General features: G+C 59.2%; 1 protein-coding gene across 2 annotated transcripts; it reads right to left on the reverse strand.

Moving 5' to 3' along the window:
* Positions 1 to 10,541: 10,541 nt before the first annotated feature.
* On the reverse strand, positions 10,542 to 15,557 carry ISG20L2 (interferon stimulated exonuclease gene 20 like 2). 2 transcript variants are annotated; one of them, XM_019711182.2, is made up of 4 exons: positions 15,305 to 15,557; positions 13,886 to 14,715; positions 11,892 to 12,092; positions 10,542 to 11,278 (listed from the first exon to the last, which is right to left on the reverse strand). In XM_019711182.2, exons 2-4 carry the CDS (start codon positions 14,600 to 14,602, stop codon positions 11,165 to 11,167), a joined length of 1,032 nt encoding a protein of 343 aa, XP_019566741.2. In that variant the 5' UTR covers positions 14,603 to 14,715; positions 15,305 to 15,557; the 3' UTR covers positions 10,542 to 11,164. The 2 variants fall into 2 exon arrangements, with proteins under 2 accessions (XP_019566741.2, XP_019566740.2); XM_019711181.2 differs by having other exon boundaries at positions 15,298 to 15,557.
* Positions 15,558 to 15,583: the final 26 nt, after the last annotated feature.

Consider the following 15,583-nt stretch of genomic DNA (forward strand, 5'->3'; position numbering starts at 1 on the left):
CCACTGCAGAGCAGTGGAGCGGGCCGGGATGCGGCGCCCTGAGCGGGCCGAGCCGTCCCGGTGGGTCCCGCGCGTTGGGACGCTACGGCTCAGGTGCCCTCGGCGAGTCCGCGCACGTGGCCCTGCTGCCGGTGCACCCCTCCATCCTCCCGGCTCCCCACGAGGCCGGGACGAGAAGCCCCACATCTGGCCCCAGCCCTGGGTCTCTGCCCTGGCCCCTCCCTGCCAGCGTGGCCATGGGTGGAGCAGAGGACAGGCTCTGAGATTCTGAGCTGTCACTTACAGTCTTGAACCGGGTCTAGGGGGTTGGGGGCCTTAGCTGGGGAGGAGGCCGGAGGCCTGGAGCCAAAGGACGGGGGCTGGAGGATTTGCCAAAGACTGGAGAACGCACTGGGGGTCGAGCTTGTGCTGTAAGGGAGGAAACTCTGAATAATGTATCTGTAGAACAATAAAGCCCCTAGGGTGAGTGCAGCTGCAGGGATGCAGGTTAGGCTGTAGGAAGGACTTCGTGATGGGGGCCCCACCCAGCAGTAACCAATAAAGCCAGATTTGAAGGGAGCTGGGTGCTTCTGCCTGGTTTGAGGGGTCCAGGTTTCGTGTGGGAGAGCTTATTTGGGGGTGGGGGACCTGGGCTTCTGGAAGTAAGAGGGCAGCAGGCCAGGGAGCTCTCTGAGGCCAGACTGACAGAAGCAGGGGTGGTATTTAGGGCCTGGGGGTGCGGGCTCCGCCTGTGCTCCTCCCCCACCCGCCGGCTCCGGCAACGCTGTAGGTAAAGGGAGCGGTATTAGGTTCTGACAGTGAAATCCGGCTCCCAGGCGAAGGGATCAGGAGAGGCTGGGGGAGGGAACATGGCAGAAACCAGACTCCCGCCGCCCCTCCTCCGCCCCGACGCCCGCCACCTCTTCCACCCAGGTCACTGTGTCGTCTCCACTCCAGCCCTCTTGAGCCCCCAGCCAGAAAAACCCAGTGTCCTGCTCAATAGTCATCCTACTGCAAAGCGTAGGCCCTCGCCTCCACAAGCCTGGTGACTAAGGAGGTTCAAACCTCACCCAGAAGATGGTCACCAGGATGAGGGAACCCAGACCTACAGGAGCATGAGGATGGACATAGTCTGGCTGAGGGTACTTGGGAGGCTGTTCAGGGGCTCCCTGGGGTAGGAGCAGGGAGGCCCGGGCCCACTCCCCTCCCTTTACTTCCGCACTCCCCCCACTGGCCAGCCAGCCAGAATTTCCAAAAAGACAGAAGTAAGACAAAGGGAAGTCCGGCTGGGAGGGGAATTTTTTCCAGATGTGAGTGTTTGTGGTTTGGCAGCTCTGGGCCTGAACTCCAGCCCCTACACCCCAACCCCAGCTGAGGAAGGTGGCTCCAGGGTCTGGGGCAGGGTGCTGAGCAGCTGGCTGGGGGTCTCGGCCTCCAGCAGCCCTGTTATCCCACAGGAGCATGCAGGGGGCTCAGAGCTTAGGGAGGATGCAGGGGAAAGGGTCTGGGGGATGGGAAGAGGAGGTGGGAGGAGTGGGCTGGGGGATGGGCAAAGGGGGATGGCCGAGGAGAATGGGAGAACCTGGAGCCTAGGAGCAGGGGGCAGGGGCGAGGGCCGAGCAGGAGCTTCGCCTGCATCAGCCGCTCAGTGAAAAACAACTGGCTTTAATTTCCCGCCGGGATCAATAAGAAGGAATTTCCCAGTGTCGCTGGCCATTTAATTATGACCAAATCTGCTGCAACCCGTTCCCCCTTTTCTAGGAGCCAGTCATACCCCTCTTGGGGCTCCCCCAGGAATTTGGAGACTCAAGTGGGGGAGGGTGCAGAGTTGGTGAGAAAAACGGGGGGGGGGGGGGGGGGGAGCAGAGGCAGGATGGGGGTGGGGTGAGGAGGAAACGGGCCAGGGTTAGGAAAGGAACTTTCTGGGGCTTTGTTCCCATTGCAGTGTGGCTAAGGAAAGTAGCTGGGTTTACAGCAGAAGGAACGGAGATGAGCAGGCTTCTGAGCGGCTGGAGGAGGGACTGAGAGAGGGTGTAGAATGTACTTGATTGAGGGGTCTGGCTTGGTTAGAGGAGACACCCCCACCCCATCCATCACTCCCTTGAGGCGGGGATGGGAAGGACGGGACTGTCGTGAACCCCTCGCCCTCACCCCCAGCTGGGACCAAGGAAAAGCTCCGGCCAAATTCAGCGCTGTGGCAGGGCCTCGCCCTGAGCCGTGTTATTGCATCTGCTGGGTTGGAGAGTTTGTTGGCTGGGAGTCATGTAGAAATGAAACCCAGGTGGAGCTGGACCCTGGGTCTCTGCCACTCCGAGTAGGGGCAGGAAAGAAGGCAGGACTTGGACAGGGGTGGGAAGTCAGAGTTGAGGAAAGGAGTTGGGAATGTCCGGGCCTCCCTGAGCCTTGTTAGTATTCCACTCGTACAGAGTGGGTGGGCGCATCCCCGTCTGGTCTGACCCTCCTTCCCGATGGGAAGGTTCCGTTCCCGTCTCCCAGCCCTTTTCCAATCTGGTAAGGCCTGGCTCCAAGTCTCCCCAAATAACTCTGCCCTTGCAGCAGGATGGATGGGCCTTAGAGGAGAAAGAGTCTCCGGCAAGCCGCAGTGCGAGCTGGGAGCCAGGGCCAGAGAGCCAGAAAGGAGGCACCAGGGAGAGACCCTGGGCACTAGGGGGGTACGGCTAGAGAGTCTGGGTGACCAGGGGAAAAGGGCCAGTTCCAGCCCTGGCATGGGGGGACCAGTAGGGTCAGAACCACAGAGTGGGAGGAGGGGCTGGCTGCAACGCGAGGCGCTGTAGGACCAGAGAGGACCACACAGCACCCAGACTGCCAGGGCCTGTTCTGTTCTTGGCTCTGCCACCTGGCTCCCAGCTCCAGCTGCCAGTGTTCTCCGAGGGCTGGGCCCGGGCACCGAGGGGGCAGGCTGAGAGGAGAGAGAGGAGAGGGAGTACCAGTGGCCACTGACTCTGTCTCCGGAGAGAGCCCGGCTCTGCTGGCCTCTTGGGGGCGGGGGCCACCAGTAGTCATTGAAGAGCCTGGAGACCCGCATAGGGGCTGCAGCTGCCGCAGGCACCTTGTTCTCTGTCCTTGGGGTTTCTGCTTCTCTGTCCCTCTCCTGCCCCCACCACCCACACTGGGGCTTCTCACCAGCTGAACACTGAGGCGGCGGTGGTGGAGGGTCACCTCTTTCCCCACTCAGTGTTCTCTCTACTACAGCGAAAGGCGCCAGTTTGACTCCCCTTCTTCTGAGCCTCCCCACTTCTTGGAGAACCTCCAGCATGAGATGGGGGTCCATTGTGTCTGGACTATTGGGGGAAGCTGCCAACACCTGAAGCGGGACAGCCTGGGCCCCTTCTCCCCCTCCTGAAGGACCGCCCAGAGCAGCAACGCCTCCTGCAGTTGAACTCCCCTTGGTTTTTATGACCCAGTGACTGGGGCCTCTGCCACTCCCACCCCCTGCCCTGCACGGGCCCCTGAACCCCTGGCAGCCCAGGGCAGGGGGGAGAAGGCTGTAGCTGTGACAAGTTTGGCAGACTGGACACCCAGCTTTGCACGGCAACTGGGGGCAGTGGTGAAGAGCGGCAGTCTAGCCTCGACCCCTGTCTTGTTGCCCAGGGTGCTGGGCCTGGGAGCCCAAGCCCTCTTCCAGCTGCCACCTCTCCCACCCTCTGCGACTGGGGAATGGAGGAAGAGCAGGGGTCCAGGGAAGCCCTCCCCCATTGAGATGAGCTGGAGTTTCTGGAGGAGGAAATAAATCAGCAGGGCTGCAGACGAGGTGGGTGATATGTTCCTCCTGTAGCCCAAACTGCAGAGGTGGGCACTGAAAGAGGAAGGCCAAGGTCCCAGAGAGGAGATGGACGGTTCCCAGGTGTGGGCTCTGAGGTTCTGCCAGGGGTCAGGGTACGAGGGGCTCAGGGTCAGCCTCAGGGAGGGCTCAGCTGGCTTTGGGAGAAGTCTTCAGGACTCCTGAGTGCTTCCACTCCCCTCCTCTCTGGCCCCCGATGCAGCAACTGTCCCCAGACACAGTGGTTGGCTCCAGCCTGGCTCCTAGGGGCCTATAGAAACCAGCTGTGCTAGCAGCTCAGGGAAGGAAGCTGGGGCCCCAGGACGCAGGTAATCAGGAACAGCTTTGCCACCCCAGGGCCTTTCCTGCTGCAGTCCCGGCACGGCCGGCCAGACTCCCTGGAGACAGAATGAGAGGTGCAGAAGGATTTGAGCGGAGTGGGAGGCCCCAGCCGCCTATCATGAGTGGGTAGGGCATTAAGAAGGGGGTCTGGCCCCCTCACCAGGCGAGGGCCTTGTCCTCCCTGTGACCCCCGCCGCCCCTCCTCCAGCAGGCCCCCCTGACCTAGCCCTAATGGCTTTCCCTGGGCAGCCCGAACAAAATGGGAAAAAGATGTGTGAGGTGGGAAGCTCTGATTTCCTTTCCCCTGCGGGCGCCAGCTCTGGAAAATGTTAGCTGTCAAAGAAAGAGCCTGAACAGTCTCCCCGCCTCCCCCTGCCCAGCACCCCCTACCCCGTCCCATCCGCCAGGGTCCCTCAACCTGCCCTCATTCCCAGAGTGCACCGGGCTAGGGCCAGTGAATCTCAGTGAGCCAGGTGGGCACGCCCACTGCCCTGAGCAGCCCCCCGCCTCCCTGGCCCGTGTCTCCTCCACCAGCCTGGGGAACACATGCAGGCGGGAGCTTTGGCACTTGGGGATCCGCAGGGACATGTCCCTGGGGATCAAAGGAGCCAGCAGCTCCTAGATTCCACAGCTGCCAGCCTACGGGCCACGGTCTCACGCCTCCTAAATCCCAAAGCTCTGGGACTGTTGGCCGCAGGTTTCCAGATGCTCCAGGTTTTGGGTCAGTCAGTCTTCCCACTGAGCTGGAAGCAACTAGCCTTGAGAGGGAGTCGTCCTGAGTCCAGGACACGGGGTGGACCCTTGTCGCTGCTTGCGGACGGTGGTCTCGATGGACCGTGGCCTCTTATACGCTCCCTGACGCCCTGGAGCCAGGCCTCCAGGAGCCCCAGGGAGTTGGTTCCAAAGCTGGGAGGAGGCAGTGCCTGCCTTGGAATGGACAGTGTGTGGGGGTCGGGTGGGGTGGGGGTTCTAGCCTCTGAGGAAGGCTCCAAGGCTGCCCTTTCCGCAGCCCCACCCCTTTGCTCCTACCCAGCTCCACTCCCCTTCAGGAAAACTTCCCAGCTCTCCTCAGCCTCAGGCTGGATTGCCTGCCTCTGCCTCCCTGTGGGTCCTGGGTGTGGGCCCCAGCTCCCACGGCAAGGCCCTCTGCCTTCTTCCTCCTTCGGTCTGGATTGGATCCGTCTCATGGAATCTTTCCAAAGAAGCGACCAAACAGGATTCCACAGAGTGGAAGGGAGTGAGGGCCTGGCCTTCGCGGAGGCTACCTGTAGCCAGCAGATGCCAGTCAAGTTGCGTCCTGGTGCTGCGGAGCTCGGGACAGGGTGAGGGCCGGGCACAGGGCCTGAGGGAGGGGCACGCCTCAGAGCCCTCCCTGCCAGAGGGCTCCTCTGCTGCTCGGTCCCTCGGCTCCCAAAGCTTTGCTCTTAACACTTCACAGTGGAGTTTGGTTGGGCCTGGAAGGGGAGTAAGGTGTGCTTGCCTTTCCATGCCAAATTCTTAAGAACACCTTTTCTGTCCGCCTCTCCCCCACGCCCACCTCTCTAAATCCTATGCGTTCTGTATACCCTTTCAAAGAAAGCATGGTGCCGCTAACTAAGGCTAGAAGCCGAAGGCATTAAAAGGAAGAAAGAAACAAGACCAGTAAGTCAGCACAACCAGGACGGGGAGGGCAGAGGGGGCAGGGCGGGGAGTGGGAAGGCCTGGCTCACCATGAGCCCTGCCCTCCAAGTGCCACTACATGTCACTTACCCACGTCATCTCTGCCTGAGCAAGACCATGCTACCTGTTTGCCCAGAGTCTGCAGCACACATGGGTCCCCCACTTTTGAGGGCATATGTACTCCCTGAACACTCTTTGGGGGGCCAGTGTGTACAGGCGCTTGGGTGGGAGTTGAAAGGCCAAAGATATAGGCCTTGATTTAAACACTTGTCCAGGGATATACCCATCAAAGATCATCTGTGTATGTCCCCAGCTGGGCCACTTACCATGTCCACTGCCTTGGCTCCTGTCCCTTGCCTAGGTCACAGCAAGAGACGGCATGACTTCTGTCCCCATTCTCTGCCCTCACAGCAGCCACGGGGAGTCCCTTCAACTGGAAGTCAGTTCCCACCAGTCCTCTGCCCAGATGGCTGCTCCCCGCTTCCCATGAAGCCCTTGCAATTGCCCCTGCGGCTGTCACGGCTGTTACACGCCAACCTCTCCCCCGCTCTCTGACCCCTACTGCAGCTCCCCCCACCCCGCTTACTCTGCTCCAGCCATGCTGGCCTCCTTGCTGCTTCCGGAACACACCAAGCACACTTCTGCCTCAGGGCCTTTGCACCTATCACTTTCTCTGGAATGTTCTCCCCCAGATTCTCATATGACTCTTGTCTTCACTTCTTTCAGGTCTCTGCTCAACCGTCACCTCCTCAGAGAAGCCTTCCTTGAACAGCCATCTAAAATCTTAGGTACATATGTCGCTCCCTCATCCCCTTACTTTTCATCTCACTCATCAGCCCCCAAAGGAAGGGAGTCCCTGGAGACTTTGCTGGCCTACAACGCTGTCTGGTGCATGGTTGGGGCTCCATAAATATTTCTTGAACAGACGAATGAAGTGTCAGTGAAGGACTTCAGCCAAAACCAGTGATTGAGCCTGGAAGAAATACTTGGGTATCTTCGTGAGTACTCGTTTGTGATCTGGTCATTTAGTTAGCTGTCCTTCCTAGGTGCATGAAAGAGGTACTCGGACAAAGGTCAGGTCTGAAAGCGAGAGGGACACAGCCCTGGCCGATGCCGAGACCGCTGGCTGGGAGGGCTCAGAGCTGTCCATGCTTCTCAGTGATGCCTCAGCCACCCTCAGAAGACCCCGGCCCCCAACCCTTTAAGGTTCAGGCTATGTGCTTATTACATCCCCTCATGCCCCCTGTGCGTCTAACCCAGGCTCTGATCTACCTGTTTCTCATCCTGTGGCCACCTGGGGGCCTCCCCACAGCTCACTCAACAGCTTAGCCTCTCAGGAACTGGACCCTATCCTTCAGCTGAGCCGATCGGACGCTCCCTGGGGACCATAGCTGGTCCTCCCGCAGCCGGCGCAGCCCCAACCATTCTGCATTTGGGCTGCTAAATGATTCCGGGGAAACATGGTGAGCAGCCTGCAGTGCCCCTGCAGGTTCAGGTTCTGGCCTCAACCAGGAACTCCGCTGTCGCTGACGGCCTTCCCTGGGTTCTCTGAGCTCACTCTCCCATCTTCTCGGTGGCCCCAAACTCTTTATTCTTTCCAAGTTTCTGCCCCCTGGCCTCCCCCTCAAACTCAGCAAATGACTGCCTCCAATTTAACAAACAATCAAGGTCACTATCCCACTGCCACCCAGGAGCAGCTCCAGCTGCCGACCTTTCCTCTGTCCTTTCTGTCCCAGACCGGGGGTGCCTACTGCTGGCCAAGGCTAAGCCTGGGACCCCTCCCCCTACGCCTTCTGGACCCACTGTAACCTGCCCCTCCTCAGCCATGTGCTCTCCTGGCTTTGCCTGTCAGCACTTCAGGCTTCTCGCTCCGACAGCGACCCTCATCCACGTCTCTTCAGAGCCAAGAAAGAGCAGTGGGCACCCCCTTCTCTCCTTCACCTCCAACCCCCACTGAGCTTCTGCCACTCTCCCCACCCCCACCCCGACATTGCTCAGATGCAGGGCACCAAAGGGCTACAACCAACAGACCCTTCTCTTTGCTCTCATCTTCCCGCCCTCTCCGTGGTGTTTGACACAATCTCTGCCCTTCTCGAAAGTCTCCCAGGTCGTCCTCTTCCTCCTGCAGCTTGTAAGGAGGTGTATTTCCCGAGACTGATCTTGACCTTCTCTTTATATGTATAAAAGCCTCATCCCACTGCTGTGCCGTTGTCTCTAAGGCTTCGTTTCCAGCCTCAGCTCCCACTCTAAGCTCCAGTCTGGTGTCTCCAGCTGCTGGTTGCACGTCTCCGTTGGCTTTCTCCAGGCAGCTCAGTCAGCCCAATCCACACCCACGTCACCTTCCTCAAAGACCCGCTCTTCTGCCTGCCGTATTCTGCCCTGGCCAATGGCACCTCTGCTGTCCACTGTAATTCCACGCCCACCGTTAGCCCTCTTGCCCTGACCTCTAGTCTTGCTGATGCCATCTCCTCAGCCTTCAGATGCCTCTTCCCACTTCATTTCTCCAGGCCCATGTCATGGCTCATCCAAACTATTCACAGAACTCACCCCAGGCCCTTCTGCAGCCCGGTTTCCATCTGGCTGCCAGAACCATCTTCCTGATACACATCTGACCACATCACTCCTGCTTTAAACCCCAGTGACTGGACAGCCAGTGCCCTGGCATTGGCTCACTGGTTTCTCTTCTCCAGGTTGCTGTAAGCAACTCGGGGGCAAAGAACATGCCATCACCCGAGTGCCTGGCACAGAGGGTGCTTCACGACGGAGAGGAAGGACCCGTATCCCCAGATACGTTGAGCGTTAACAGCAGACTAGGGCAGTGGTGGGGAGCAGAGGTCTCAGACGGGCTGACTGGGCAGGGCTGACTGCCAGCACCACCGACCACCAGCTCTGTGGCCTGGGGAAGATTTCTTACCTTTTCCAGCCGCAGTTTCCTCAACTGTCTGATAAGACCATCACCTTTCAGAGAATGGGACAAGGTACCTCAAGGACTAAGCACAGTGCCTGGCGCTGGCGCTCAAATAGTTGTCATTGTTGACAGCCATCACCAGTGCAACATCAAGGTTAGAGAAGAATCCAGGCCCTTGATGCCAGAAACACTGAGGCCCCAAGCAGCAGTGACTTCATGTCACCAATGTGTTTAAGTGGCAAAACCAAACTTAAAACCTAGTGTCAAATGAGGCACCTTGCCGTTCCTCTCCCGCTGCCTGGGGTACATAAGCCCTTCGTGAACAAGACAACCATACATGGATGAGCCTGGCGTACAGAGTACGAGCCTGTCTGTCTCGCTAAACGGACTTGGGCTGGGCTAGTGTGCCTTGGGGCGAGGTCGTACAGTCCTGTTGATGGTTCCTATGGTCAGCCGTCCTCACGTTACACTGGGAATTAAACGATTCCCCCTTGGAGCCTTCACTAGGTCAGTACTTGCTGAGGGCGCCCCCTTTAAGGACCTTGAGTAAGGAAATGTTAGACTACCAAGTGTTAGGTGAACAGTTCCCACACTGTGTGCTGCAGGGGACCTCAGCGCTAGAAAACGTCATTAAGCATGAGGAGAATGTTATGAGGACACCTTGTGTTTTGTTGCAGCATGTGCTCCTCTGAAGGCTCTTGGATTTAAAGCAGGACTTGCTGACAGGAATTCAGACAGCCGTCTGCGATGGGGGTGGTCCATCAATTGGATGAAGCCAGGACCGGGGGACAGAAGCGTGGAGAAGGGACTCAAGGACGAGGGATCCCCAGGCACCCTTGCAGGAGGAGCTGGGCTCTGCCAGCAAGTGGGATGAGAGAAAACAGTGAGGAAACGATTGCAAGGTCTTCTGCTCCCCACATTCTTCCTGGTGAGTCAAGTGAGCTCTTTCCAACGCTGGGCCGAGACCAGGGGCTGTTCAGAACATGTGGTGGGGGGAGGGATGGAGCATAAAAGGCAGGTGCTACTTCACCAAGGCACACAAAGCTAGGTTGTTTCAGCAACAGGCACCCTGAAAACTGAACTCGAATGAGAAGTTCCAGCTCGCTGATCACAATGTAATAAAGACTGACTTTTATGTGTGTCATCTTGGGTGTGGACTTTCTAGATTCTTCCCACCTAGAGGTGTGTAAGGGCGCCTGGCACCTCTTTGTGAAGTGTCCTGGACGTTTCCTGTTGGCTCTGCAGGAACCAACTTGTCAGAGCCCAACAGCTGTCTGTGCGAGCAGGTCCTGTGGCGCAGGCCACGACAGCGGCCGTGTGGGTCCAGTGGCTGCAGAAGTCCCCTGCTCAGGCAGCCATGACAGTGACTCCGGGCCCTGGAGCCAAACTGGCCACTCAAGAGGGCAGCAGTCCCGGTGTCCAGTCTCAAGACAGGACACCGACAGGACGCCCGACAAGGTCAGGCCTGTGACTCACCCGCCCGAGACCCAGCAGTGTGTGTACCACGGAGGAAGGGCAGTGGGAGCTGCCAGGCCAGTGTCACTGAGCACGCTGTGCCTGCCCCCCTCGCCCACTCAAGTCGCTCTGGTCACAGACCCTACCCGTGAAGCTGCTTGTGTGGCCCTCGATTTGTCGTAGCGACAGGGATGAGGCACCAGAGCACAAGCTGCCTGATGATTTCCAGCGAACAAGGGCTGTTAGTGCCACCCGAGCGTCTGCAAGCCCCTTGCAGGACAGTCTACAAGACCTTGTGACAAAGCGATCCAATGTGAACGCAAAAGGAAAACCCCACACAACTATTTCTCCATTATAAAAAATTTTCAAGGGAGTAATCTGAATTTTCAGAGGCTTGCTTTAGCAAAGTAGACTAAAAACCATTAAAACACTTTTTCTTTTTTAACCTACCAAGTGGGATCTAAGTTAAATAAACCCTCGATTGCTTTAGGAGATTGCTTTCCTCAATCAGAAAAGTTGACTTCCACGTCACACACTCTAACCCCAAGAGCTAAACCTCAGCAGGGTGGTTCCTCTGGGAGTCGGGGTGGGAAGAAAGGGGTGCCGTGACCCAGGCTGGATGAGACTCTGAGGTACGTAGTATGATCACACGGCTTCTCACCCCAACAGGGTCCTTGCGAGCGTGAAAGAAGGTGCTGTTAATCACTCAAGAACAAAGGGCGTATAGGGGACATGGAGCCACCCTAGTGGTAAGGCCGTTGGGGGACTACATTTCCCAGCATGCCCTGTGGCTAGCACCATTTCAGAGGTAAACAGTACAGGGCCCCTGTGGATAGGGACACACCCTCCTTTCAGGGGACACTTAACCCGACACAGGACACAACACCCGAGGTGACGTTTCAGTGGGTATTAGCATGGGGTGGTGCCTCTGTCCCAGCCAGGCTAGCTGTGAAGGTGCGGAGCTGGTGGGGCCGCCCACTGCCCACGGCTACTCCCGCTGTGCCGGCGGCTCCTGCCCATCACCGGTACCCCCACTGCTGCTAGTCTTTTGGGGGGTTTTGGGCCAGGTACTCTTCCCACTCGACTTCAACCAACTTGTACAGCTCCATGGTGGCCTGGGCGTCCTCTACAGAGGAATGTCCACTCTTCCCGACCTGGATGGGGCAGGAAGAGAAGAGCATGAAGCGACAAGAGACCGTGTTCTCCCTTCCCGGCGGCTGCCCGGACCCTGTGCTGCTGCTCCTGCAGTCAGTGGGCTGAAGGCAGGTCTACGGCTCCTCTGATCTCCAGGGGTCAGTGCTGGACGTCCTGGCTACTGCCTGCTCTGTCCACATTCTGCAGGACAACACCCGGGGCACAGCCGGGCCTTCTGAGTCGCCGTCCTCCCCAGTTCCTTAACTCTACGTACGACGTGTCACCCCCTCACCAGGCAGGCCACCCCCTCCTCGAATGCCAACGTGTGAAATGCACACGAGGTTCCTGCACCCACGGTGGGGCCCGACCAGCACCGCTGCCTTTCTCCTCTGCTCGGGCTGCTACACCCGCCAGGGCTCTTCTCCCTCCAGGTGCTCCAGACACTGACAGGCAGAAGACACGACTGCTCCGCTGTGCACTGAAGCTACCGGGCCCTCAGACCAACGTGCTCCCGTAAGAGTAGCCCGCCTGGATCTCTCTACGACTGAAGGAACTCTGGGGCCAGAGCCCCGAGAGGCAGCAAGCATGGCTCCACTGCAAGCAGGGGACTGGCAGCATTTGCGGACACGCTACCTGGATGTCCCGGTTGAGCAGCTTCTTGGTGAGATGCTTCAGAGACATGGTGGCATTCTCCGGGCAGTCGGCCTTGCGGTTGAGGGGTGGGATGTGGGAGGTGTCGCGGGTGAGGGCCTTGGGGTGGACGTACTGGAGGGCCTTGAAGTCGTTGTGGACAGCATGCCCCACCACGATCTTCCCTGTGAGTATCTTCAGGATCTGAAAGCAGCGCAAGGGGGTGAGCAGGGCTCGGAGGCGGGGCCCTGCCGCCCAGGTCCTCCCAGGCTCTCTCCAAGAGCCCGCCTGCCGCGTCCTGAAATGCCCCCCGACCTGCTTTCTTCCACCTGCACTCCATCTCCACTTGAGGTGAAAGCAGACTTTTCACAGCGTAACCCTGTTTGGCCTGATGTCGCAGTGGTTCCTTCCTCACCTGCTCATTAATTTCCACCCGAATGACGGCTTAATTTACCCCCAGTCCCAAGTCACGCTCCCGTGTGAGATGTTCATGTAACTATCCAGTGCCGTTCCGACTTGCTACGTGAAGTCCTTTACCATTATCGTTACGTGGCCCTAGGGACAAAGCTGGGACAAATGGAGTCACGATGGACTCTAGGGCGCTGATGCAAGCCCCCCAATTTTATGCAAACAGATACGGATTTTTCTTTTTCGGCTTTCATCAGACTCTCAAAAGGCCACGAAAGGTTAAGAAGCACTTATGGACTAAACTGCAGACGGAACTGGTCAGGTGACCCACGCGTGTGCTGCTTTAACGGTCAGTCCTGTGGCTTTCTAGCGCCTCCTGCTCATAACCAGAGGGTACCTGCCAGCTGTCCAGGAACCTTCCTCACAGTAGACGTGAACCAAGTAACCTCTCACCATTTCAGCACCTCAGAGTATGAGGACACCCCACCAGTGAGGACATCCAAAGGATATGCCATGGACCGTGAAGCCACAATCGTGGACAATCAGGGCAGGGCCTCCCGGGGGACCCTGGGAAGGGGCCACACTCACCTGGATGGCTTGGTCCCACACCCCGGCGTGGGCACTGGGGCAGTGCGTCAAGCGAAAGCCACGTGCAGTGCACCAAGCAGGTATTCAGCGGCCGACTTCACCTGCCCTTTACCGTCCCCCAGCACAAAGCCCTGTGAGAGCTGAGCAGACCCGCCCATCTCCTGCCCACCACGCCTCTGCCGGCTGTGCCCCTGGTGACGGGGCATTCTCCCACTCTTCCTTCCAAGTTCTTTCTGAAATGCAACTGTTTCACCTCTGATGAACCTCCAACGGACTGTTCTGGCATACAAGGAATGATTGGAACAGTGTCTAGAGAAGGTGAAGAGTGTGGAGCTGACATTACAAGACGTAGGCCACGGGCGCCCTCTGGAGGCGTCCCAGGACCAGCCCGCCACCCGCCTTCACTCCCTTCATCTCTCCTTTCCTGCAGTTCATTGGCTGTGCTCCCAGGATCCCGCACAGGGCACAGGAGCAGGTCAGCTCGCCATACCAGCCCTGTGTCTTTTATCCCCGCCACTGCAGGCGACATGTCCCACTTATACAGCTAATGCCCAGCTTCTTCTGTCCACACCCTGCCCGCTTCCACACCAACTGTTCACACCGCCACAGGCTACTTCTGGGTTGAGAAGCCCTTTCTTCCTCTGTTCTGTCCTAGGCTCCAACTGTACAAAGCGTTCCCACACTGAACCCTCTTTCCTGGCGCTGATGCCCGCTGCTCTGTCCCTCGCTGCCTGTCACTTCCCTACACAGCTTCCCAGTTCCCCAGATTAGTATCCAACTCGGGACCTAAAATAAGTCTGAGCCAACGAGGTTGGTTCCATCAGCTACTTGGAACTTTCCAGACTTTCACCACTCCCTACCTGTTCCAACAGGGAGCCTCTTCCTCACCTGATATTCCACTTCCTCCTTTGCTCCCTCCACAATCCTTTGGTGCCTTCCCAGGGCGATAGCCTTGGCTGAAAGCGACGTGGACCTCTCTCCACCCACCCCGCGCCTCTCACCTGGCTCCGAGCAACCTTGAAGGGCGTAGCATTCACCATGTGCTGCCTCCGGATACCACTCCACCGGGTGCGGTAGTCCACGATGTGGCAGGGGGGAAGGACGTACTCGTCGTAGAGTACGTCTCCGCTGTAGTTGACGATGCTACAGCGAGCCAAGGAACTGACATGTCCCTTGGGTCCTGTGCCCACCATCTCGCAGTCAATCGCCACCATCTTCGTTGGCACCTTCTGGGATGCTCCAGAGCATGTACTCTCTGGATGCGCCTGGGTGGAGTTCTGGGCGGCATTCTTCTGGGGGCCCTTCTTCCGGGGGCGAGCTGGGTGGCTCTTGATCTTCGGAAGGGCACTCTGGAACTCCCCCAGCAAATCGACTGCAGCCACAAGAGAACCAGCCTTCTGCGAAGGGGCAGGGGTCAGCCAAGGCACAGTTTTCTTGTCCAGGAACTGCTCTGTCCCACTGCTGGAGGCAGCGGTCTTCTTCTTTTTTGCAAGGGGAGGGACCTTCCAAGTGCCATCCACCTGAGGGCCTTCCCCTTTCCTTGGAGGTTCTGAGTGCGGCTTCGGCACCTTGTTGGGGCGCTGGTTCTTTTTGTTGAGAAAGCCTCTCCGTTCCAAGAACCGCCGCTTCTTAACAAATTTTTGGTGCTTGGCATTCCCCTCTACTGCCTTTTTGGGGGGAGGTTCCCCAAAATCCAGGTTGAGCAGTAAGGTAGACATGAGGACGGTGGCTGGCGGGTCAGCAGCGGGAAGCGAGGCTTACGGAGGCAAGGGCAGACGACTCATGCTCTGCCGAATCCCACACACCAACACGGGGAGGTTGGTAGCATGCCCTGGGGAAGAGAGTGAACCTGATAACGGGGCCCGCCGGCGCGGGAGAACAGCCAGACCCATCTCGGCAGGACTCAGAGCAGCCTCCCGCATGGAAGGGGACGGATCTGCAGTGTGAAATGACGGAAGGAGCACGGTCTGGGCCAGGAAACCCCCCAATTCACCAGCCGTGCGGTCTTAGGAAGGTCGTTTCCTTTCTCTAGGTCTGTGAACTGAGGGGGCTGGAGGGCCACCCAGCGTGAACTCTGAGAGTCTGGGAAGCCAGAAAAGACGAGCTCTACCTCCTGCCCAGCGAGGGGACGGCTAAGTACGCCCGGAAGCCGCGCCGCGCAGGCGGAGACGACCTCGGGGTCGCCCAGGCAGCCCCCGCGCGGGCCCCACATGCAGAGATGCAACGGCAGGGACCCCTTTCCCTCGTCTTCAGGTGGAGGGCTCTCCACGTGCGCCTCACCCACGTCCAGGACGCGCCCAGGAGAGAACCGCCGACAGCACGGAGCGGCAGGCGGGGAGCCGGGGCGGGGACGGCCTACGCCGGCGAGCACACGGGCGCCGGCCGCGGAGCCCACCCCCCGCTGCCCACCTACCTCCTACCTGGGCTCGCTAAGGCCGGAAGCGCCCGGAGCCGGATGCGGAAGCGCCGACGAGGCCCGGGCCGGCGGCCGGTGCGCGCGCTCCCGCTCCCGCTCCCGCAGCGCCCGCGCCTCCAGGAGCGCGGCCCGGGGCTCGGGGCGTGCGCGGCGGCGGCGGCGGCGTTGGCGGGGGCGGGATGCGCTCCCCGGCCCCCCAGCCCCGTGGAGATACAGCTCGGAGGGTGTGGGGAGCCGGCGACGGCCGAACGGGAACTGCCGTGCGCCGGGGCCCCGGGCCTCA

The sequence above is a fragment of the Rhinolophus sinicus genome, linkage group LG14 (genome assembly GCF_036562045.2).
Source record: "Rhinolophus sinicus isolate RSC01 linkage group LG14, ASM3656204v1, whole genome shotgun sequence".
Lineage (NCBI taxonomy): Eukaryota > Metazoa > Chordata > Mammalia > Chiroptera > Rhinolophidae > Rhinolophus > Rhinolophus sinicus.

Bases quoted from the DNA above. Each gene is read 5' to 3' on its own strand.
- ISG20L2 (XM_019711182.2), bottom strand. From the start codon at position 14,602: ATGTCTACCTTACTGCTCAACCTGGATTTTGGGGAACCTCCCCCCAAA. The intron at 12,093-13,885 runs GTGAGAGGCGCG...CGCTGCTTTCAG, and splicing joins TCAAGGTTGCTCGGAGCCAG to ATCCTGAAGATACTCACAGG. The intron at 11,279-11,891 runs GTAGCGTGTCCG...TGCCCCATCCAG, and splicing joins TGCTCAACCGGGACATCCAG to GTCGGGAAGAGTGGACATTC.